Source organism: Thalassophryne amazonica, chromosome 1, assembly GCF_902500255.1.
Source record: "Thalassophryne amazonica chromosome 1, fThaAma1.1, whole genome shotgun sequence".
Classification (NCBI taxonomy): domain Eukaryota; kingdom Metazoa; phylum Chordata; class Actinopteri; order Batrachoidiformes; family Batrachoididae; genus Thalassophryne; species Thalassophryne amazonica.
This window is the reverse complement of record NC_047103.1, coordinates 40,032,049-40,055,670: the sequence shown is the minus strand read 5'-3', so window position 1 is coordinate 40,055,670 and position 23,622 is coordinate 40,032,049. Positions and strand designations below refer to the sequence as shown.

Genomic DNA, 23,622 nt, shown 5'->3' with positions numbered 1-23,622 from the left:
ATAAATACTCACTTAACATTGTAAACACAGTCAGGAATGAAAATGGTACGAGAAGTGATGGTTCCTCAGACATTATTCAGACTTTTTGAACTGTTAGTACTGTTATGTAAAAAAAGAACATGTATCACTAGTATAAGGATTCCATTGTCAGATATTTTCAGTAACATAAGTTCTCAGAGTATCAGAAGTCTGAAGGCCCTGTTAATATTCTCTAAGCAGCTTTGATAAAAGTAACTTCAGGACCTGTCACACCTTGATGATTTAAACCAGCACATGCAGACAGTCCAAACATGGTGCCAATATGACATTATACGGTAGCTGACATGTTCAGTAAGTTCTGTGGTCGTCCGGAATACGTCAAATACATCTACATACCTCAATATGCATTGGAGATAATTTTGATATAGGTTCAAAACTAGTTACTCATAGGTTAGAAATAAGTTTTGGGTACGCGCCACATTATCTCAGCATATTTCGACTTATGAGTAACGTGTGTCAATCGTATAACTTACCTACAACCTATGGCCCACGTATGTGGGACGTATGAGCCATATTATGCATGCACAAAATTTTTCAATGACCTTGAAATTACCTATAACTTATTAGACAGAGACCAGCGTATTCACCACATTTTTAATATGTCAGTATACGCAGGCTAAATCGTAAAGGTGTGACGGGGCCCTTAACAGTGTGGTCTTAACAACTGGCGGCAAACTTGGGCAAGTCATCCTTCATTACCCTGCACACTGGCAAAGCAGGCTATTGTAATCTGTCCTGTGTGTCTGCCTGTGAATAAGAGACCTTAAAAACCACAATGGCTGGTTGGATTTCCACCAGATTTGGTGGGAATACTTAGGCAGATATCTCAATGATTTTTTTGGAGAGGATGGGACAAAGGTCAAAGTCAAATTCACTGCTATATCTCTGCAACCAATCGGGCTAGAGAGGATCTAAAGTTTACACTGATCAGCACAGTATTTGTGATTGATTGGTATAAGTGGAGTCATAAAGGAACGTTAGAGCACAGAGGGTTTGCATCAACATTTTTTCCCCTCAAAATTCTACTCAACACCCCATAATGACAACAAAAATTTTTTTTTTTTTTTGCAAATTTATAAAAAAAATAAAATAAAAATCACACATACGTAAGTATTCATAGCCTTTGCTCAATACTTTGCTGATATACCTTTGACAGTAATTACAGCCTCGAGTCTTCTTGAATATGATGCCAGAAGCTTGGTGCACCTATCTTTGGCTAGTTTTGACTTGAGTCCCTTTATTCAGAGAGTAGCGACATGACAAGCCGGGGGAAAATAAAAAATGGTCACGTGACTTGTGGTGCCATCTTGGTTCTAAAATAGCATTCGCTGTTAATCTATCTGCATGTAAATCCAGCTATTTTATTTATTTATTTGCTGAAAATGCTGTGTTGTTGTGCATTTAGATGCACAAATCGACACAAGATCTTCAAGATTTACAAATTCCCTTCAGATCTGAACAGAAGAAAAATTTCAGAAAATAAAGTCAGCTGTGTGGGATGGAAGCCAACATCATCATCAAAGTTTTAAGAGGTAAACTGACTGTTCAGTCGCATGTACAGTAAAACTCACCTACACCGTCATCGTATAAACTGGATATTCACTGTCAGCAGACAAAAAAGTCCCAATGGTTTTGTGTTGTTTTCAAATAATACTGTTTATAACAGATTTTGTATAACGGATTTTTTGGATTTTGTATAACGGATAACGGAACACCATTTTGAGTAAAATGGGACTGGAGTCATTTGTTATTAAAAGCCCGACTGTTAATTTTTTTTCAAACCACGCTCATACACGGACCCACAGCCTGACGTGCACCTGTATAAATCAGACAGCACAAAACTGTGATTTCACATTTTCTGGTTTTAATCTTTCCTCTCATATTTGAACTGTTTTTGCAGCGCACACGCTGATTACAAATGGATCAAAAAGTCCGCAAATTTATAACGTTAAGTCAGAAAAAGAGGAAACTGTACAGCTTACCTTTGAAATTGAGGTGATGACTGTAGAAAGAAAAGCTTGTTGAAGGTCAAATTAGCCCAGAATAAAGCATAATCCAGAGACAGAGAACTTTATAGCTGTCACGCACGTCATTGTATGACAGAGTTGCAGAAGCATAAATCAGGCTTTAAACTAATTAAATAAATCATCATAAATTGTAAATTCATGTAAATTTGATAGCTTAACTATTTTTATATTTATTTTGATAGCACCTCTACTTGGATGTGTTGCTGTATGTGGTTAAATAAATTAAAAAATGTTAAACAAAAGGTTCATTCAGTAGTTCAGCGCAGTTGCAACCAAAATGGCACCATGTTCTCAGTTGTCGCGACTCTCTGAATAAAGGGACTCTAGTTTTGCCCATTCCTCTTTGCAGCATTCTCAAGTTCCATCAGGTTGGATGGGGAGCGTCGGTGCACAGCCATTTTCAGATCTCTTCAGAGATGTTCAATCTGATTCAGGTCTGGACTCTGGCTGGACCACTCAAGGACATTCACAGAGTTGTCCTGAAGTCACTCCTTTGATATCATGGCTGTGTGCTTAGAGTCATTGTCCTGTTAAAAGAAGAATTGTGACCCCAGTCTGAGGTCAAGAGCACTCTGGAGCAGGTTTTCATCCAGGATGTCTGTGTACACTGCTGCATTCATCTTTCCCTCAATCTTGACTAGTCTCCCAGTTCCTGTTGCTGAAAAACATCCCCACAGCATGATGCTGCCACCACCATGCTTCTCTGTAGGGATGGTGCCTGGTTTCCTCTAAACATGACATCTGGCATTCACATCAAAGAGTTCAATCTTTGTCTCATCAGACCAGATAATTTTGTTTCTCATGGTCTGAGAGTCCTTCGGGTGCCTTTTGGCAAACTCCAGGTGGGCTGCCATGTGCCTTTTACTAAGGAGTGGCTTCTGTCTGGCCACTCTACCGTACAGGCCTGACTGGTGGATTGCTGCAGACAAGGTTGTCCTCCTGGAAGGTTCTCCTCTCTCCACAGAGGAATGCTGGAGCTCTGACAGAGTGACCATCAGGTTCTTGGTCACCTCCCTGACTAAGGGTCTTCTCCCCCAATCGCTCAATTTAGACAGGAGGTCAGCTCTAGGAAGAGTTCTGGTGGATCTGAACTTCTTCCATTTATGGATGATGGAGGGACCTTCAAAGCAGCAGAAATGTTTTTGTACCCTTCCCCAGATTTGTACCTCGAGACAATCCTGTCTCAGAGGTCTACAGACAATTCCTTTGACTTCATGCTTGGTTTGTGCTCTGACATGCACTGTCAACTGTGGGACTTTATATGTAGACAGGTGTGTGCCTTTCCAAATCATGCCAATCAACTGAATTTACCCCAGGTGGACTCCTATTGTTGTCGTCCATTCAGCTGCTCCCGTTTTATTCGGGGTCACCGCAGTGGATACAGCCAGTTCCGCAGTGGTATTTTACACTGGATGCCCTTCCTGACGCAACTCCACTGTCACCTGGAGAAACACACACACCTGCTGGTGTTCCGAAGAGGTCTCTCAACCAAGTACTAACCAGATCCTGCACTGCTTAGCTTCTGAGATCTGACAGGATCAGGTTGACACAGAGCAGACCGGCCGCTCCCAGGTAGACTCCTATTAAGTTGTAGAAACATCTCAAGGATGATCAGTGGAAACAGGATGCACCTGAGATCAATTTTGAGCTTCATGGCAAAGACTGGGAATACTTATGTACATGTGATTTCTTAGTTTTTTATTTTTAATAAATCTATTTAATAATCTTAAAAAAAAAAAACTTTTATCACATTGTCATTATGGGCTATTTTGTGTAGGATTTTGAGGGAAAAAAAAAAAAAATTAATCCATTTTGGAATAAGGCTGTAGCATAAAATGGAGAAGTGAAGCACTGTAAATATCTTCAGGGAGCACTGAAATTCTGAAATTGCAGGGAAAAAAACTGTCTCCATGCAAACATCATGTGTTAGCCTGCTAAATCTGCATTTTATGGTTTCTTATTTTACAGGGGTGTGAAATATTCATGTGGAGAAAAATAGGATAAATATTTAACATGCTCGTAAAAGTCAACTATTGATGTGAAAAACATTTGTGTGTCATTTTGCATTCGGTCACTGTGAATTACATGGCATTATAACTGCTTCACTTCAGAATCTGAAATTTCCCAGGCCAGGAGAATTCAACTTTTATGGCCTCATACCAAGGCCAGAAACTCTCCATGATAAGATGTGGCCATAAACTTTGAGCCTTGGCAACCAGCTATTATCTCTAAATGAAGAAAAAGGAGACCTTCTGTTTAAATGCAGGAGAACAGTATTGTTTTATAGTATATAACCATTCTAATGTTGTTTTGTTTAATCAAACAATATGCTTTGCACATAATCACTTCATTTAAATGACGTGTTCCTTGTAACTGATGTGTGTTTAAATGTGATCTTTCTGCATTATCAATATGTTGATGGTGAAATATTCCATTTTAAACAAATGGAGTGTTTCAGTGACTATTAATAATGTGTATCCATTCGAGTGTCTTAGAACAAATAGTATGCCAAAATAGTTAATGTATTTAAATAGTTGAATCATTTCTTTTCTGTAGTTACCCATCCACATAGGCGGGGTTTAATCAATCAATCAATCAATTTTTTTTATATAGCGCCAAATCACAACAAACAGTTGCCCCAAGGCGCTTTATATTGTAAGGCAAGGCCATACAATAATTATGTAAAACCCCAACGGTCAAAACGACCCCCTGTGAGCAAGCACTTGGCTACAGTGGGAAGGAAAAACTCCCTTTTAACAGGAAGAAACCTCCAGCAGAACCAGGCTCAGGGAGGGGCAGTCTTCTGCTGGGACTGGTTGGGGCTGAGGGAGAGAACCAGGAAAAAGACATGCTGTGGAGGGGAGCAGAGATCGATCACTAATGATTAAATGCAGAGTGGTGCATACAGAGCAAAAAGAGAAAGAAACAGTGCATCATGGAAACCCCCCAGCAGTCTACGTCTATAGCAGCATAACTAAGGGATGGTTCAGGGTCACCTGATCCAGCCCTAACTATAAGCTTTAGCAAAAAGGAAAGTTTTAAGCCTAATCTTAAAAGTAGAGAGGGTGTCTGTCTCCCTGATCTGAATTGGGAGCTGGTTCCACAGGAGAGGAGCCTGAAAGCTGAAGGCTCTGCCTCCCATTCTACTCTTACAAACCCTAGGAACTACTAGTAAGCCTGCAGTCAGAGCGAAGCGCTCTATTGGGGTGATATGGTACTACGAGGTCCCTAAGATAAGATGGGACCTGATTATTCAAAACCTTATAAGTAAGAAGAAGAATTTTAAATTCTATTCTAGAATTAACAGGAAGCCAATGAAGAGAGGCCAATATGGGTGAGATATGCTCTCTCCTTCTAGTCCCCGTCAGTACTCTAGCTGCAGCATTTTGAATTAACTGAAGGCTTTTTAGGGAACTTTTAGGACAACCTGATAATAATGAATTACAATAGTCCAGCCTAGAGGAAATAAATGCATGAATTAGTTTTTCAGCATCACTCTGAGACAAGACCTTTCTGATTTTAGAGATATTGCGTAAATGCAAAAAAGCAGTCCTACATATTTGTTTAATATGCGCTTTGAATGACATATCCTGATCAAAAATGACTCCAAGATTTCTCACAGTATTACTAGAGGTCAGGGTAATGCCATCCACAGTAAGGATCTGGTTAGACACCATGTTTCTAAGATTTGTGGGGCCAAGTACAATAACTTCAGTTTTATCTGAGTTTAAAAGCAGGAAATTAGAGGTCATCCATGTCTTTATGTCTGTAAGACAATCCTGCAGTTTAGCTAATTGGTGTGTGTCCTCTGGCTTCATGGATAGATAAAGCTGGGTATCATCTGCGTAACAATGAAAATTTAAGCAATACCGTCTAATAATACTGCCTAAGGGAAGCATGTATAAAGTGAATAAAATTGGTCCTAGCACAGAACCTTGTGGAACTCCATAATTAACTTTAGTCTGTGAAGAAGATTCCCCATTTACATGAACAAATTGTAATCTATTAGACAAATATGATTCAAACCACCGCAGCGCAGTGCCTTTAATACCTATGGCATGCTCTAATCTCTGTAATAAAATTTTATGGTCAACAGTATCAAAAGCAGCACTGTCCGAGGCCATAAGAAGATCATTTGTAACCTTCACTAATGCTGTTTCTGTACTATGATGAATTCTAAAACCTGACTGAAACTTTTCAAATAGACCATTCCTCTGCAGATGATCAGTTGGCTGTTTTACAACTACCCTTTCAAGAATTTTTGAGAGAAAAGGAAGGTTGGAGATTGGCCTATAATTAGCTAAGATAGCTGGGTCAAGTGATGGCTTTTTAAGTAATGGTTTAATTACTGCCACCTTAAAAGCCTGTGGTACATAGCCAACTAACAAAGATAGATTGATCATATTTAAGATCGAAGCATTAAATAATGGTAGGGCTTCCTTGAGCAGCCTGGTAGGAATGGGGTCTAATAAACATGTTGATGGTTTGGATGAAGTAACTAATGAAAATAACTCAGAACAATCGGAGAGAAAGAGTCTAACCAAATACCGGCATCACTGAAAGCAGCCAAAGATAACGATACGTCTTTGGGATGGTTATGAGTAATTTTTTCTCTAATAGTTAAAATTTTGTTAGCAAAGAAAGTCATGAAGTCATTACTAGTTAAAGTTAATGGAATACTCAGCTCAATAGAGCTCTTACTCTTTGTCAGCCTGGCTACAGTGCTGAAAAGAAACCTGGGGTTGTTCTTATTTTCTTCAATTAGTGATGAGTAGAAAGATGTCCTAGCTTTACGGAGGGCTTTTTTATAGAGCAACAGACTCTTTTTCCAGGCTAAGTGAAGATCTTCTAAGTGAGACGCCATTTCCTCTCCAACTTACGGGTTATCTGCTTTAAGCTACGAGTTTGTGAGTTATACCACGGAGTCAGGCACTTCTGATTTAAAGCTCTCTTTTTTAGAGGAGCTACAGCATCCAAAGTTGTCTTCAATGAGGATGTAAAACTATTGACGAGATACTCTATCTCACTTACAGAGTTTAGGTAGCTACTCTGCACTGTGTTGGTATATGGCATTAGAGAACATAAAGAAGGAATCATATCCTTAAACCTAGTTACAGCGCTTTCTGAAAGACTTCTAGTGTAATGAAACTTATTCCCCACTGCTGGGTAGTCCATCAGAGTAAATGTAAATGTTATTAAGAAATGATCAGACAGAAGGGAGTTTTCAGGGAATACTGTTAAGTCTTAATGACGTAAGCCCCCTTTAAAAGTTTCAGAAAGGAGCCCTTCTCCTCTTCTGCCGGCCTCTTCTGCCTCTCTTCTCTCTCTTCCTTTCTTCAAATGCTTAACTTTATTTTTGGGTCAACAAGGCCCCATGCTAGTCTAGCTAAGCTACCATGTGGCTTCATCCATTGTTTAATTCTTTGATAACTTTTAATAAATTAATAGCCTGATGTTTTTAAGGTTCATCAAGTCTTTCAACTTTTTATGAGAACTTCCGAGCTGAACTTTTCGAAATAATAGCAAATTTACAGAAAAGCGACTTCCCTTCTCTGTACTTTACAATGTTGGTCTTAAAGTTTTAACTTTTTTCTAAATTCACAAAGACTTCTAATCTGGCTCCAACAAACTTATTAAACGCTACCTGAACCCATTTTCAACAAACGCCTTCCACCTCTGGGGTCAAGCAAGCTGACAACGGATCTGGCAATGCATCAGCCATCCTGTTGGTAAAACCAGCCGACATGGAAACCTTGGGATCGCCAGGGAGACCGCTGGTTTAACCCCTGACCCATGTGAGCTCACGCTGCAAAGAGCCTAACTCATCAACGACAGACGGACGGTTCATCGGAACCATCTCTCAAGGGATCAGCTAAGTGACCCAGTTAAAGGTTCCAGAAAAAGGATTTTGTTGTCAGTGGATGCAAAGTGGCATCTTTTTAAGCACAAACTATGTTTGTTTATTAATTTTCTTAATAATAATTGGCTTCACATTTCACCATCAAATTCAAATCAGATTTATTTACTTAAAGTCTATAAGCTTTATCTCACTACTTCCTTTCAGTCTCATGAGTAAGCAAATTGTGTCCATAACTGAACGTATTTAATCACTGTCCACTCAAAATGCCAGTAAACTGCTCGTTCATTGTATATTTGTAAATAAAATGCAAATATTTCTGCTCTGGGTCATTTTGTGTTCAGAAGGAAACCCTTGGTCAATCATATCATAGAATTCGCTTTCAGATTTCAGACTGATTAATTAAATTGAGACTGGTTGATTAAATTCAGAATGGTTGATTAATTTGAGACTGATTAATTAATGGTTGTTTAAATTAAAGTACCTATGCTTTAAATAGGTGGTGCCCTGAGGTAATTAGATATTATTCTAATTAAATAATTATTGAACCCCAAAATTGTCAATTATTTTGGTGACCCATTAAATGAGGTCTAAGCCAATTTATTTCAATTTGGGAGTTTAACAATATGCTCGCTACATATTTCTGGTGCTCTCAGTAAGGCCAATAACACACTGCGAGGCTTAACTACTTATTCACTACATTAAATTGGTGCCTTCGTGAGGTGCCATTCATTCCAAATAATTAAATTAATGTACGAGGTCTATTAGAAAAGTATCCGACCTTATTATTTTTTTTTCAAAAACCATATGGATTTGAATCACGTGTGATTACATCAGACATGCTTGAACCCTCGTGGGCATGCAAGAGTTTTTTCACGCCTGTCGATTACGTCATTCGCCTGTAGGCAGTCTTTGAGTGAGGAGTCGCCCACCCTCTCGATTTTTTCATTGTTTAGGAATGGCTCAGAGACTGCTGCTTTGTTTGATCAAAATTTTTTCTAAACTGTAAGGCACAACTGAGTGGACACCATTCGATAAATTCAGCTGGTTTTCGGTAAAAATTTTAACGGCTGATGAGAAATTTTGGTCTGGTAGTGTCGCCGTAAGGACGGCCCACGGCGCCTGACGACGATCTGCGCTTCGAGGCGGCAGCGTCTCGCCGTTTCAAGTTGAAAACTTCTACATTTCAGGCTCTGTTGACCCAGTAAGTCGTCAGAGAACAGAGAACTTTCAGAAGAAGTCGGCATGAGGAGTTTATTCGGACATTCCATTGTTAACGGACATTTTGTAATGAAAGAACGTGCGGGCAGAGTCACATGTCGGGCCGGACCCGACCGCGGGGGGTCGCGACAGGAAAAACACCTCCGTTGGAAACCTTAACGGGCAAGTTGGAACATGCCCAAGCTGTTAAACAATTTCTCAGTTACTTGTTGAAAGCCATCAAAAGCCGCCTGAATTTTACAAATGGTTTTCAACACGGAGGTGTTTTTCCTGTCGCGGCGCACACAGATTTGCCGAGCCGTCACAGAAACGACTCCGCGAATCTGTGCGCACGTCTTTCATTAAAAAATGTCCTTAAACAGTGGAATGTCCGCATAAAGTCCTCATGCCGGCCTCTTCTGAATCTTCTCTGTTTTCTCACGACGTCCTGGGTGAATTAAGCCTTAAATTAGGATGTTTTCAGGTCGAAACAGGCCGACGACGGCGCCTGGAAGCGCTGCACGACGTCCCGCTCCATGGGAAGTCCTTACACCGACAGAAACACCCCATAATCTCTCATCAGCCGTTAAACTTTTCACCGAAAACCAGCTTAATTTCTCGAATAGTGTCCACTCGGATATTCCTCACAGGTCCAGAAAAAATTTTGATAAAGCAACGCGCGCCGTCTCGAGCAGCGTGTGAAACAAAGGAATTCAGCCGAGAGGGCGGGACCACATCTCACTCAAGGCCTGCCCACAGGGAAATGACGTCACCGACGCGTGAAAAAACTCACGCATGCGCACGAGGGTTCAAGCATGATTGGTGTAATCGCACATCATTCAAATCCATATAGTTAAAAAATAAATAAATAAATAAAAGGGTCGGTTTATTATCTAATAGACCTCGTAATTCGCTACACCAGTGATGTCGGTAACGCGTTACTTAGTAATCCATTACTCTAATGCACTTTTTTTTCTACTGGCCGCTTTTTCAGCAACAAGTAATCTAACGTGTTAATATTTCCAAATCAGTAATCAGAATAAATTTACTATCTAAGTCACTCTGCATTACTACTGTTTTTGTATGTTTATACAGTATAAATCAGGGGTACCCAATTAGTCGATTGCAGAGAGAATATGGGTCAATTGAGTAATCGGTAATTGGATTACTTTTTCAAAGTAACTGTGGCAACACTGATCATGATGATACAAGTCGTATGAAAAATCTCTGGGGTGGAAAAATTGACCTGACCCAACAAAAAGTGATTTTTTTTTTTTTTTGGTGAGTAAACAGACCTGAAAATGCACCAGAATGCATTTGAGATTTCAAATTTTTCTGGGGGAAAACTCTCAGACTGCCCGCCTGGGCCTTCCACCCTTGCAAAAAACTTTAAGTTTTATTTTTCCATGGCCCACTTTCATCACTGCTGAAATTACAATGATTTAACGATTTAACACTTTTGTCAAATACACATAGGCAGTGTAATACTGCATCCTTCATGAATGTTTTGGCATCTACAGTAAACTATTTCTAACTCAAACCTCCATCCAGACGATAACTGCAGTGTGAAGACCAGGATGATTGCGTTTGCGATAAAACCATGATGCCTGATCAATCAATCAACTTTTTTCTTATATAGCGCCAAATCACAACAAACAGTTGCCCCAAGGCGCCTGATGGTTTTGTTACTGTATTGCAGGTGAAGCTGTCAGAGCAGCTCTTTGTTCTGTGCTTTCAGAAGCTGAAGTGGGTCACCTCTGGTTTGGTGGAAGAGGAGCAGGTCCTTTTAGACTGAAGGTGTCACCAGTGGAGGAATGGTGGGAAGGAGTGTTCCCACATACAAGCGACGGCTCCGCCTCCTTGATCTCCATTGCACGCTTATAAAGCTCTGCTGCTTTCTCAAAGTCACCCTCTTCATAGCTATATATATATATATATATATATATATATATATATATATATATATATACACATATATATATATATATACACACACACACACACACACACAAATCAAACCAGAGAAAGATAAAGAATTAACATAAGAATGCATGGATATCTTTTTTTTTTTAAGTTAACTAACAACGTATCATTTGACATTTCAAACTCTTACCTAAGCACAGCCAGGTTTTTCAGGGTCTCTCCAACTCGTGGGTGTGAGCGACCCAAACTGTCCTCATACACTTTCAGTGCTCGTTCATAAAGAGGTAAGGCGTCGCTGTGCTTCTTCTGCAGAAGGTAAAGAACACAGCTTTATTTCAGGTAGTTTGTTTTAATACCTCATATGAAAATGTGGTCATTGCATGTACACCAAGAACAGATCACAGACTCCCACATCAGCTGTAAGGATTTTAATAATCTAACTAAATTTTTAACTGGGGGAGCACAGATACGCCATTTGCACTTGTAAAGTCATCCAGTGCACAGCTTGTGTCTTCTAAGATGCTGTGCGCGTGTTTATGCATTTTGGGGTCTGGGCCTCTTGGGGGGAGTGTGGTGTTCCTGCTTCTGTTCTGACCATCTTACATTTTAATTGCATGCTAAACACATAGGGCTCTGGGTGCAAGCGAGGCTTGGGCATGTGGGAGACCCAGAAACGTGAGTCTGTGAGCTATAGCTCGGTCCCACCTTGTACCTGCCCTGCATGCCTGTACACATTGATTCAAGGTTGAAAATACTCAACATATGACATCTCAACACACCACATGTGGGGCTGGTTGGGGGATGGTTGTGGTTGCTCTTACCCATGGTCAGGTGGTTGGGGGGTAAACATGATCTGACCAAGAGCCAAAGCTTACATCTATGGTTCTCAAGGTGTGGTTGTTAGATTCCTGTGGGTGGGTGGTGCTCCTGAACGGGTGCTGTTGAGGTGTATGACAGTATTGCTGATGCATGTGGGAGAGTGTTGAAGGTTTGGGGGATGGTTGGGGTAGATGCAGAATGGGTGGGGGTGAGGGCTTCCCGGGTGGTGCAGACTATTCTCCAAATGACTGGTGGTCTTGATTTTCAACTTCAACTTATTTTCATTTATATAGCGCCAACTCACAACAGAGTTGCCTCAAGGCGCTTCACACAGGTAAGGTCTAACCTTACTAACCCCCAGAGCAACAGTGGTAAGGAAAAACTCCCCCTGAGGAAGAAACCTCAAGCAGACCAGACTCAAAGGGGTGACCCTCTGCTTGGGCCATGATACAGACATAAATTACAGAACAATTCACAGAACAATTTACAGACGAACATACAAGAAATGCAATTGGCGCACAGGACAGGAGGGTCTCCACCACGAACACAACTCCCATCTCTGGATGGAGCTGCACCGGCAGGAAAGGATCTAATAGCCGCTGATCCCGACTTGATATAGCGCAACAAACACCAGCATGACTCCGTGACAAACACCGAGTATGTGTCGCTGCGGTGGTTTACAAATTACAAACATCCAGTTTAACATCGAAGCGCGATGTTGATGGTATGGAAATGTGACCAGGGACAGCTAGGGGATGCCAACTGGTTGCAAATTTCCAAATTGATTTTGAAGCTCTTTACCGCACTATGTTGCAAGTAGACATACTGATGTCTTACAAGGCTCAAAGCACTGTTTTGAGAGCTTTCCATTCCATGAGAATGTGGGATGTGGGTGTGCGATGTCACATTTTTTCCATCCTTGTTGCATTCATTAAAATTTTCAGGATACAGTGTGGTCTTCAATGTGTTTGTCTGAGTGTGACGGGGCTTGAAGGTCAATGCATGTTTGCTTTTCCTGAGGCTTAAACAGTAACAGAAATCTGTGGTGACACATGAAGTGCACATCTCACCAGCTGGCAGTAGATTACTGCCAGGTTGACCAGCGCTGTCGCCACACTGGGGTGTTTGGGCCCAAAACTTTTTTCCCTAATTTCCAATGACAGCTCATAGAGTGGCACAGCCTTTTCCAACTTCCCCTGAAAAAACACACATTTTTTAAATTAGATGCTCAGTCACAATGACAGGCGAAGACCTAACACAAGCTGTTCTGTAAAATATGTATAAATCTTCCGTAGAAATAGAGGCACAGCTCACTCTGCGTTTATAGAGCATGGCCAAGTGTTTGAGTGTGTATGCCAGTGACGGGTGATCTGGGGACAAAGCCTTCTTGCGGATGTCCAGCGCCCTCTCATACATGTCCTCAGCTGTCTCATACTCCCTCCTCTCTGTGTGCAGTGCAGCCAGGTTGTTGAGGGACTGAGCACAGTCTGGGTGATCTGAACCCAAGACACGCTGGCGCATTTCTAGGGACCGGGTCAAGAACACCTTAGCAGCACTGGTAAGAGCAAAGAGACAGATGTTTGATTTTGGTTTTTCTTCTTTAATGTTGACAAAACAAAGCGATGTTTAAAATAACCGAGGCACCAGCAAGAAGAGGTTAAAATGCAGTAAAACAAAAGAAAGTAAAGTCTTTATTGGATAGTGGGTTTAAATTTGATGTTAATAAAGTCTTAATGTATGTGTATGGCGTCTTACTCTAAGTTGTTCTGGAGGTAGTACAAGACACCCAGTTCATTAAGGGTTTTGGCACAGTCAGCTGAGTCTTTTCCCAGAGTCAGCTCCTCCAGCTGCAAGGCTCGACGCCGCAACAAACTGAAGCCATACTGGAAGGAGCAAACGCAATGAACAACTCTGAGTCCATTTGTTTATATGTGGATCTAAGAACTATGCTCACCATATGACCTTTCTGGCGAGCGGTCTTCTGACGTATCTTCATTGATTGCTTCCTGAGTTTCTCTGCTTGTTCGTACCTGACAGTAAAAATACCAGGTACCAGGTGTTAACGGCATGAGAGTAAAATGAATCCTGCACTGTCAGTGTAAACCTCATTAAGTCTGTCATAGTTTTACTTACTTTATTAAGGTTATCAGGACTTCTGGGATCTACACGACATGAAAAACCATTTTAAGAAACGAGCATGCAAAACGAAAACAGGGGTTATTTACTTATTTTGTTTCTGGTAGAGCATGGCAAGTGATTCTAACTCCCGTGCCACGCTAGCGTGCTCAGCACCATAGGCATTCTCGCTTATCTCCAGGGCCTGCTTATACAGCTGCTCAGCGTTACCATACTTCTTCCACTGAACATAAACCCCAGCCAGCTGGTGCAAGGAGTGAGCTACACTGGGATGGTCTGGGTCCAAAGCAGTCTCCCTGATCTCAAGAGACCTTTGCAAAGGGGCCACGGCCTAAGCAGACAAGACAGAACCAGATACATAAAGGTGTAAGTTTCTAGCACAAAGTAAGGCTATTCTTCCACAAAAACCATTAATCCAGGGTTATAACAGTTGGACAATAAAGTAAATCTGTCACAACTATGTGCAAATGATGTACAGATGTAAAACGGTGCTAGCTGCTCGTGCGTTACCATATTTTCCGGACTATAAGTCACATCTGTCAAAAAATGGATCATGAAGAAAAAGAAACCATGTATGTCACATTTATTTTTGAAACAAAGTGTTCACAAGAATACAAGAAAAAAACATTTTGTAGCAACCTGGAAAGACTAGTCAGACAGTAGCCTAAAGAACATAGGCTAAATATTTTTAATGTGTTTCTTGTTTCCACTGTGCACTGAATATATACCAAACTGTGTTTTTTGTGTACCGTCACACCCCTATTGTTGGACATATAAGTCGCACCAGAGTACAACTCCCAGAACCACCCAAACTCATAGTCCGGAAAATACAGTATTCCATTAACCAGGTTCGATTTCGGTTCCTGAATGCCGAATGTTTCAAGATATACAATGACGTGAAAAAACAGCATGATCCAAAATCATCCAGACTGGCTAAAGCAAGGAGAACCTGGCCCAAAAAGGCCAACTGACCAAGTGAAGCAGAGACAGAGATAAGAAGAGCAGCAGGACTCACGCACATATATTCCTTAATTTCTGTGAATAAAGACTAAGAACCAGTTGACGGTCATTCCACAAATAATTTTAATTATTAGTGATGCACTGATTTACCTGACTCGGCAGACCCAGATCTTTGAGGAAACGTCCTAAGGTTTCGTACAGGTTAGCCAGTTTGGTCATACTGTCTTCGCTCTCACAGCTCTTCTCATATTGTTTCAGGGAGTCAAAGTACTCAGTGGCCATGGAGCTTTTATCTTTTCCCACAAACTGCCAATAGGCTAGCAGCTCAGAGAAATGACCTCTAAAAATGAAAAGGAAAAGCATCAAATCAAACCCGAGGAACCTTTCAGAGTACTTCTGAACAAATGGGTGCATTGTCAAGGGAGAGAAGAGACACACATGGGCCAGATAAGTGAGGTTCCCAAGTTACAACATTCACATTGTTAAACACTTCAGAAATCAATGCAATTAAATATTCCGCTTAACTAAATAAAGAACTACTACTAGTATCTCATAAACTACCACTAAACTGAGTCTGTTATATTTCAGATTTATTGTGGGAAAAACACAACAAACAGCTGGTCCACAGGGAGCAAAACCTTTTGTGAGACATCTTATTTTATACAGTTACATGAAAAGGATTCCTTTGTGAGGTCATTATGAAGGTTACTTCTTACAGGACGACACTCATGTTCTTCTGTCCATCAGCCAGACAGTGATAGAGAATAATCCTGGTAACAAGACAGTACTCTTGATTTAGAAAATGATCTTATTGTTTGTCAGCCAAATGTGAGCCAAGACAACTTTTCTCAGCTTTAGGGAGGATGCTTACAGTGTGTTTCACATGGCAAAACTGGGGAGTTGCCAGATGCTGTGTTTCCAGTCTTTGAGAATTCACAGTGATGTCCTTGACTATTTAGTTAGAGCAAACTAATGGCATCCAACTTCTATGACCTAAGCCCTCCTTAGCACAAATGACTTCACTGCTGTCGTTGGCATTGTTAAAATGAAGCCGGCTACCTTTAATATGGTTTTTAATATAACAATGACATATTCTATAAAACACAATTGATTACATAGCCATGTCACAACTGATACACACACATAATGTAAAAAAAAAAAATCACACATCATGATTATATGTCGAGAGGTTACAAGATGCATTGTCGTGTAAATGAATTTCCTTCCACAGCATGATTCCTGTGTTACTGTTATATTTGTATGAGTATGTTTCCATCAACATAAACACAAACCTCTTGTAGAGATTCTGAGAGACAAATAAGTTCAGGAGGCTGAGCTGCAGTTTGGTCTTGTCTTGCTGCTGTTGGAGCAGCCGGGGAAGTTCATCTGCGACACGCCAAGTCACACTGTTCTGGCTGTGCATGCAGACACGTTCACACACCGACATGAATTATACAGTGCAAGAATTTAAAGGGTGATCAGTGAAGACAGGTCCTGCATTCTGCTCTACCTGAGTTGTTGACTGAAGTAATGGATCAGTTTTTCTCTGTAGGTAGCAGTGCTACTTCCTCCACTCAGCCACTCTAACCTTACAGCTTCCCATGCCTGATAAACAGCCAGATACAAATCAATCAAATACAGTGGCAACTAGAGGGCCATTAAAGACCTCAGATAAAGTGCATCAGGCCCTACATAACTAAAAATCATATTCCAATTCTGCGACATCACACCACTAATTACCTCCACCAAGGAGGAAATGTTGTCAGTGCCGTTTGGCTGTCAGCAAGATTATGCAAAAACTACTGAACCGGTTTTGCTCTAATTTGGTGAAGGGGTAAGGCACAACCCAGGGCAGAACCCATTAATGTTTGGAGCGGATGTGACTAAGGGGGCAGATTTCTACATCCCCCCACACACATTCCTTAATGTTATGAGAGAAAACATTTTTATGAATTTTACAGAGATAATGCACAGGTCTTTTCTAAAAAAAAAAAAAAAAAAAAGGTCATACAAGTAAATTATTTCTTGAGAAATTCACTAAAAATTCAATGAACTAAACTCTTAAATATTAGAATTTTTATTTATTTATTTTTGGTTCTGGATTGTGTTAACAGAAATTTTAATATGAAATGTCTAAACATTTCTATTTGTATCACACTCAAGCATGTTTATTTTTTCAACTTCACTAATGAAACAATTTCATAGCAGAAATGCAAAGACAGCTGCTGTCAATTACTCAGTATTGTTAAAAGCCCATTTAAGTTCAAAGTGTTGTTATGAATGTAGGAGAAACAGTTTTCCATATAACTGACAAAACAACATATGGTAAAGGAGTCATATAATTTACTTTTATTTATTTATATTTATTCATAACTTTCTTTAAGTGGGAAAAAAAAATTGCTGGATCTGCCTCCTTAATCTGATCTGAGTTACCAGTAATGGTTTCCTCCTTGGCCCATATCCCTCCCTTCTACCAAGTTTCAAAAAAATCAGTTAAGTGTTTTTTGCATAATCCCGCTAACAAACAAACACGGGTGAAAACATAAACTCCGCGTGGTAAAGGCTAAATAATAAAATAAAATGATACAAAAAGAAAAAGAAAAGGCATTCTTTAAAGGAGTGGAGACAGCGTGACCACCAGACTTTCTGGTAAGTCAGAACAGCTGTTTTGATTTTATCTTCCGCTCCGTGCGTCCGTCACCTCGCTTTCTGATTGGCTGCACGTCACATTCAGCAGGCTGAATATGGCCGGAATATTTGATAAGATTATCTTTAGATTGTCAGAAGGGGAACATCGGGTCCGATATCGGTCTAATTATCTTGCCGTGTAAACCAGGCTTTAGTCTATTCATTGAGTGTAGTTTACACCTCATTGTCACAAATGAGAGTGACTGAGACACTCTGATTGAGATATAATGCAAAATGTGCATCAAATAGGTTTTTCAATGTTAAATTAAAATGCCCCAAAAAATCCACAATCTGGATCAGATCCAGATCAAACTTTGTCAGTCGATAAATTATACCATCCTACTTAACGCTCTCACATATGAAAGAAATTTGATCTTTTCTGACAGAGTTACGAATTTCTGAAAATTCATCAATGTTAAAGGATAGGGATATTACCCAATTTTCCGAATTTTTCCTGACTTTGACCTTTGACCTATGAGCTTGAACATGTAATTAGTTCTTGCCTATCAGGATTTGAATCCTCTCTAAAACATTTCATAACAATATATGAAAAATTGTGGGTTACAGGCTGTTCACAAACAGACAAACAAATAGGGGTGAAAACATAACCTCCTAATAATAGGCATATGTAGAGTATGAATATCTATGAACGGTGACATTTGGTTTGTTGGAGGAGTTATGCGCTCTCAGAGGGCCATTGTTGTCCTGCCCCCAACCCACTTCTTTTCTGTTTGTTTTGTTGTTGTTTTTATAATATGCTTGGTGAATGACATTATTCACTTTCTTCTACTGGAAAAAAATCCATGTACCTGCAAGTGTTGGAATTGTATGAGGCCACAACGAAGCGTTACGATGCAGAGTCTGTTCAGATGAAAGAGCATTGAGGACAGAACTGGGAACTCAAGGTCTACGAAAAGGTCCAGGGCCTCAGACTCGCTCACTCCATTGTGGCTGGCACAGACGAGGCAGAGTATCTGATGAAAAAACAAACAATATACAGAGGCTTACAGTGGGGAAAATAAGTATTTGATCCCGTCAGTTTTGCAGGTTTTTCAACCTACAAAGAATGGAGAGCTCTGTAATTTTTATCGTAGGTACACTTCAACTGTGAGAGACAGAATCTAAAAAAAAATCCAGTAAATCACATTGTATGATTTTTAAATAATTAATCTGCATTTTATTGCACAAAATAAGTATTTGACCCCCAACAAAAACAGAGCTTAATAATTGGTACAGAAACATTTGTCTGCCATTACAGAGGTCAGACATTTCCTGTTGTTCTTGACCAAGTTTTCACACACTGCAACAGGGATTTTGGTCCACTCCTCCATACAGATTTGCTCCAAATCTTTCAGGTTTGGAGTTTCAGCTCCCTCCAAAGATTTTCTATTGAGTTCAGGTCTGGAGACTGGCCAGGCCACTCCAGGACCTTGAAATGCTTCTTACGGAGCCCCTCCTTAGGTGCCCTGGCTGTGTGTTTTGGGTCATTGTCATGCTGGAAGACCCAGCCAAGACCCATCTTCAATGCTCTTACTGAGGGAAGGAGGTTGTTTGCCAAAATCTCACAATACATGACCCCATCCATCCTCCCTTCAATACGGTGCAGTCGTCCTGTCCACTTTGCAGAAGAGCACCCCCAGAGTATGATGTTTCCACCCCCATGCTTCACGGTTGGGATGGTTTTCTTGGGGTTGTTCTCATCCTCTAAACATGGTAAGTGGAGTTGATTCCAAAAAGCTCTATTCTGGTCTCATCTGACCACATGACCTTCTCCCATGCCTCCTCTGGATCATCCAGATGGTCACTGGTGAACTTCAAACGGGCCTGGACATGTGTTGGCTTGTGCAGGGGGACCTCGCTGCCCTGCAGGATTTTAAACCATGACAGCATCATGTGTTACTAATGTAATCTTTGTGACTGTGGTCCCAGCTCTCTTCAGGTCATTGACCAGGTCCTCCTGTGTAGTTCTGAGCTTTCTCAGAATCATCCTTACCCCACAACGTGAGATCTTGCATGGAATCCCAGACCGAGGGAGATTGACGGCCATCTTGTGTTTCTTCCACTTTCTAATAAATAATCATAACAGTTGTTGTCTTCTACCAAGCTGCTTGCCTGTTGTCCTGTAGTCCATCCCAGCCTTGTGCAGGTCTACAGTTTTGTCCCTGGTGTCCATAGACAGCTCTTTGGTCTTGCTATGGTGAACAGGCTTGAGTGTGATAGACTGAGTGTGTGAACAGATGTCTTTTATACAGGTAACAAGTTCAAACAGGTGCAATTAATACAGGTAAAGAGTGCAGAATAAGAGAGCTTCTTAAAGAAAAATTAACAGGTCTGTGTGAGCCAGAATTCTTGCTGGTTGGTAGGTGTTCAAATACTTATTTTATGCAATAAAATACAAATGAATTATTTAAAAATCATACAATGTGATTTTCTGGATTTTTTTGTTTTTTTAGATTCTGTCTCTCACAGTTGAAGTGTACCTACGATAAAAATTACAGACCTCTCCATTCTTTGTAGGTGGGAAAACCTGCAAAACTGACAGGGGGTCAAATACTTATTTTCCTCACTGCACATGCAGATAAGATTCACATTAAGAACAACAAAAGGTGTAAAGGTAGCATATTTGACAAATACTGACATACTCCTAAAGATTCTGCAGTACACTCCAGTATAACTTTTCACTGAGATAAGATGATACTGACAAATCACCTCTCTCATAATGTGCTGCTCTCTGTCTGTGCTGCGGGAATTTAACACCATCTTGAGTGCGAGGCGGTATAATGACATGGTGTCCTGACACTGTAGACACTGATCCAGGATCTTCTCCAGTGACCAACAAGATTTGCTGTTGAACAGTAACAACAACACACAATCAATTAATACAAAAGCACAAAAGAACGGTGTATCATTAGACGATCATTCAATAATCCATGTTTAATGTATCTCTCATATTATGTCTGTATCCTCCCAAAATTCCATGAATGCAGTAGAAACCTATTTCCTTGTTCTTTCCTGCAAAATATAAAAGTGTCACAGTGTACGGTCACCCCATGGCTCAGTCTGCAATCTTAAATTATCCAGAAAGTGTGCATTACAATGTTTATGTTACAGCTGATCCTGTGATTTGAACATTTTGGAACAAAAGGAAGAAGAATTATGAATGAATGAATGGACGAACCATCACAAAATCAGTGTGGGCAAACCTTGTTATCATCCTCGCCAACAGTGTGACGTACAAAGCGTTGCAGGTTGATGCAGAGCGACAGTGTCTTTCCAGTTTCTTCTCCTGGAAAAAATAAAACTGAAGGTATTCTTGCTAAAGAGAAAATACCAAATGATTATAGATGAATTTCAAGATTTTGGCAATTGTGATGGTGGCAGCAACAACAAGTCCACATTACCCTACAAACCAGTCATTACTTTTCAAAGAATGTAATCTTACAATAATTTTAATACCATTTGAACATTTTTTTGCCACTTTATTACCATTTTCTAATCCCAGATTCCCATATCAAGATGCCATTTTGTTTTTCACAGTTTTATACACTCAACTTTTCCAAACAATTTCAACCACGCACATGCTGTTCTAGAATTTTCCTGGTGTTCCAAACGACCCAGAGCTCCTATTTTACATGAAGGTGATGGTGAGATGACAACTGACCTGGTCCTTGGTCAGCCTGAGGTCAATGCTCTGACACTCTGCATTAATAACACTCTTCACCTCTCTGGGACTTAGTGGATCTAAGTGGAGTGTGGGCCATAACCTAATAAGTGTACATTGTAAAATTATACAATTGTACTTACAACTGGATACCACTGCACTCCTATGAATAAATCATTAGCATTAGCACAAAACATCACATGAACTGACAGGTATTTTAAGGATTCGAACAGTATGTCCTACCTCCATGCCTGAGGACATGTTTCCACGTTCACAGACACCACAACCCTGACATTAACAGGGAGCGGGTCAATCAACCACTTCATATGCCTTTCAGCTTGCTGCAGGAAAGCAGGAAAGTGTTACTGGACAAAAAACTCTAAGAATCAAGTGCGACAAAATGTGTGTGATTAGATTAAAGCAAGAAAACTGCACCTGTATTTGGTCAATGGAGTCAATGATGATGATAATGTTTCCTTGATGGCGTGCTGATAGCCTTTCAAGCCAGCGGGGGAACTCTTCCAGGATCTTACTGGGTTCCATGGAAAAGCCAGAAATGGACCAAAAGTGCTGCAGCAGCTGTACAGCAGCAACAGACAAATAAAGCCTGTAGTTAATAATAATGAAGATAACAACACTGTCTAACGAATACCAGGAATGAGACTACTGAGCATCTTTCACACATACACTTCACACATTTAACTGATGTGTGATTTGTCCACAAGAAACATTTCACTAAAAGTAATGTCAAAACTCTTTCACAACTCAAGTCTGTATAAAACATAGGACACTGTTATGTTTGTGCAATTTTTGGCAATCGGACCAAAGTGCTTTCCATTAATATTAAAGATGAGGCAGGAGAACAAAGTCTCACACATTTTGAAACTTACTATTACCACATAGGGCCCAAAATTGTATGATGGACCAGCCAGTTTATCGGGTACGCCTTTTCAACTGCTCAATAAATATCAGAGATGTGGCAGACGCTCAGTGCATTAAAGCATGTAGACATGATCAGGATGATCTACTGGACTTCAGTCATAATAATGGGTAAGAAAGGTGATTGAAGTTACTTTGAATTATGTTGTTTGTGTCAGATGATCTTGTTTTAGTATTTCAGAAACTGCTAACCTGCTAGGATTTTTACACACAATCATCACTAGGCTCCAATGAGAATGATCAAAAAAACAAGAAACACAAAGTGAGTGGTGTTTCTCTGGGTGAAAATGGACCACTAACAAGCACACAGCCTGCAGGGAAAACAGTCCTTAAACACAGATGCCAGGATTGATGAGTAAACCTATGACCCAGGCTTAGAAGCTAACCTGGTTCACTAGTTCTACTTGTAGGTTAGTTTTGTTTTTGATAAAGAACCATCACTGGCCTAGTTCTTCAGGTTGTTCTTGAATTTATGCGCTTATGATGTGCAGATCCAGCTGTGTGCACTTGTCAGTGCATGCGCATATATGTGCCAAGTGATAATGTAAGTACATTATTTTACTGACCGTTTTGTTGACAGTGAAAAAAAGTATAATTTTCTATAACTATTAGCCTTTGTTTGTTCTAATAAAGCAAATATCTTTTGAATGTATGTAATGTGCGCAAGTATTTATTTCATTATTTATTTTTACTTTTAGCACATCCTGTTAAAAAATAAATTTAGCACCTATGACCAAAGAGCAGACAAAATTGATGTGACTATACAGTACAGTATTTACAGCACTTCACTTTTTATACATTTTGTTATGTTACAGCCTTATTTCAAAATGGATGAAAATCATGTTTTTTTCCCCTCAAAATTCAACACACAACATTCTATAATGATAATGTAAAAAATTTTTTTTTTTAGATTTTTGCAAATTTATTAAAAAAGAGCAAAAAAGAAATCACATGTACATAAGTATTCTTGGCTTTTTTCCATGGAGACAGTGGTGGATCAGAGAACACTCACAAAGACCCATGCCATCCTGTCTAATGAGAGCCACCCTCTGAACTCTGTCTTCTCCATCCAGAGAAGCTCAGTAAGCTCGAGATTTCTCTCATTGAGATGTTCTACAGAGAGACTGAGGAACTCATTTGTTCCGCGTGCCATCAGGCTGTTTAACGAGGCCTCTGCTGGGAGGAGCAGGAGGAGGAATGTGCTTTAGCAGCTAGTTTTTTTGTTATTATTTATTTATTTTTGTGGTGGGCTTTGTTCCTTCCATTTTATTATATCTTTTAATTCTATCTATCCTTGGAGCACGGACAATGCACAATTTCCCTTGGGATCAATAAAGTATTTATCTATCTATCTATCTATGAAGCTCAAAATT

At 40.1% G+C, this 23,622-nt stretch overlaps 1 protein-coding gene and 1 long non-coding RNA gene across 3 annotated transcripts in view; both read right to left on the bottom strand.

The window, feature by feature from the left end:
- Positions 1-23,622, bottom strand: part of nphp3 (nephronophthisis 3) — a 64,970-nt gene that overhangs the window by 20,937 nt on the left and 20,411 nt on the right. The window contains exons 13-28 of one of the 2 annotated variants that reach the window (XM_034168460.1): positions 21,746-21,889; positions 21,554-21,651; positions 21,311-21,413; positions 20,853-20,935; positions 20,359-20,497; positions 18,459-18,623; positions 16,472-16,566; positions 16,254-16,376; positions 15,112-15,301; positions 14,091-14,332; positions 13,820-13,895; positions 13,621-13,748; positions 13,180-13,420; positions 12,936-13,061; positions 11,237-11,352; positions 10,879-11,043 (exon numbers count right to left, since the gene is read on the bottom strand). In XM_034168460.1, the coding sequence (XP_034024351.1) occupies positions 10,879-11,043; positions 11,237-11,352; positions 12,936-13,061; positions 13,180-13,420; positions 13,621-13,748; positions 13,820-13,895; positions 14,091-14,332; positions 15,112-15,301; positions 16,254-16,376; positions 16,472-16,566; positions 18,459-18,623; positions 20,359-20,497; positions 20,853-20,935; positions 21,311-21,413; positions 21,554-21,651; positions 21,746-21,889 (2,234 nt within the window). The remainder of the gene's footprint in view (positions 1-10,878; positions 11,044-11,236; positions 11,353-12,935; positions 13,062-13,179; positions 13,421-13,620; positions 13,749-13,819; positions 13,896-14,090; positions 14,333-15,111; positions 15,302-16,253; positions 16,377-16,471; positions 16,567-18,458; positions 18,624-20,358; positions 20,498-20,852; positions 20,936-21,310; positions 21,414-21,553; positions 21,652-21,745; positions 21,890-23,622) is intronic. The other variant, XM_034168470.1, reaches the window with a different exon arrangement.
- Positions 5,426-10,729, bottom strand: LOC117508729. The gene is made up of 3 exons (XR_004560180.1): positions 10,560-10,729; positions 8,938-8,939; positions 5,426-5,438 (listed from the first exon to the last, which is right to left on the bottom strand). It is a non-coding gene; the product is annotated as an uncharacterized LOC117508729 (long non-coding RNA).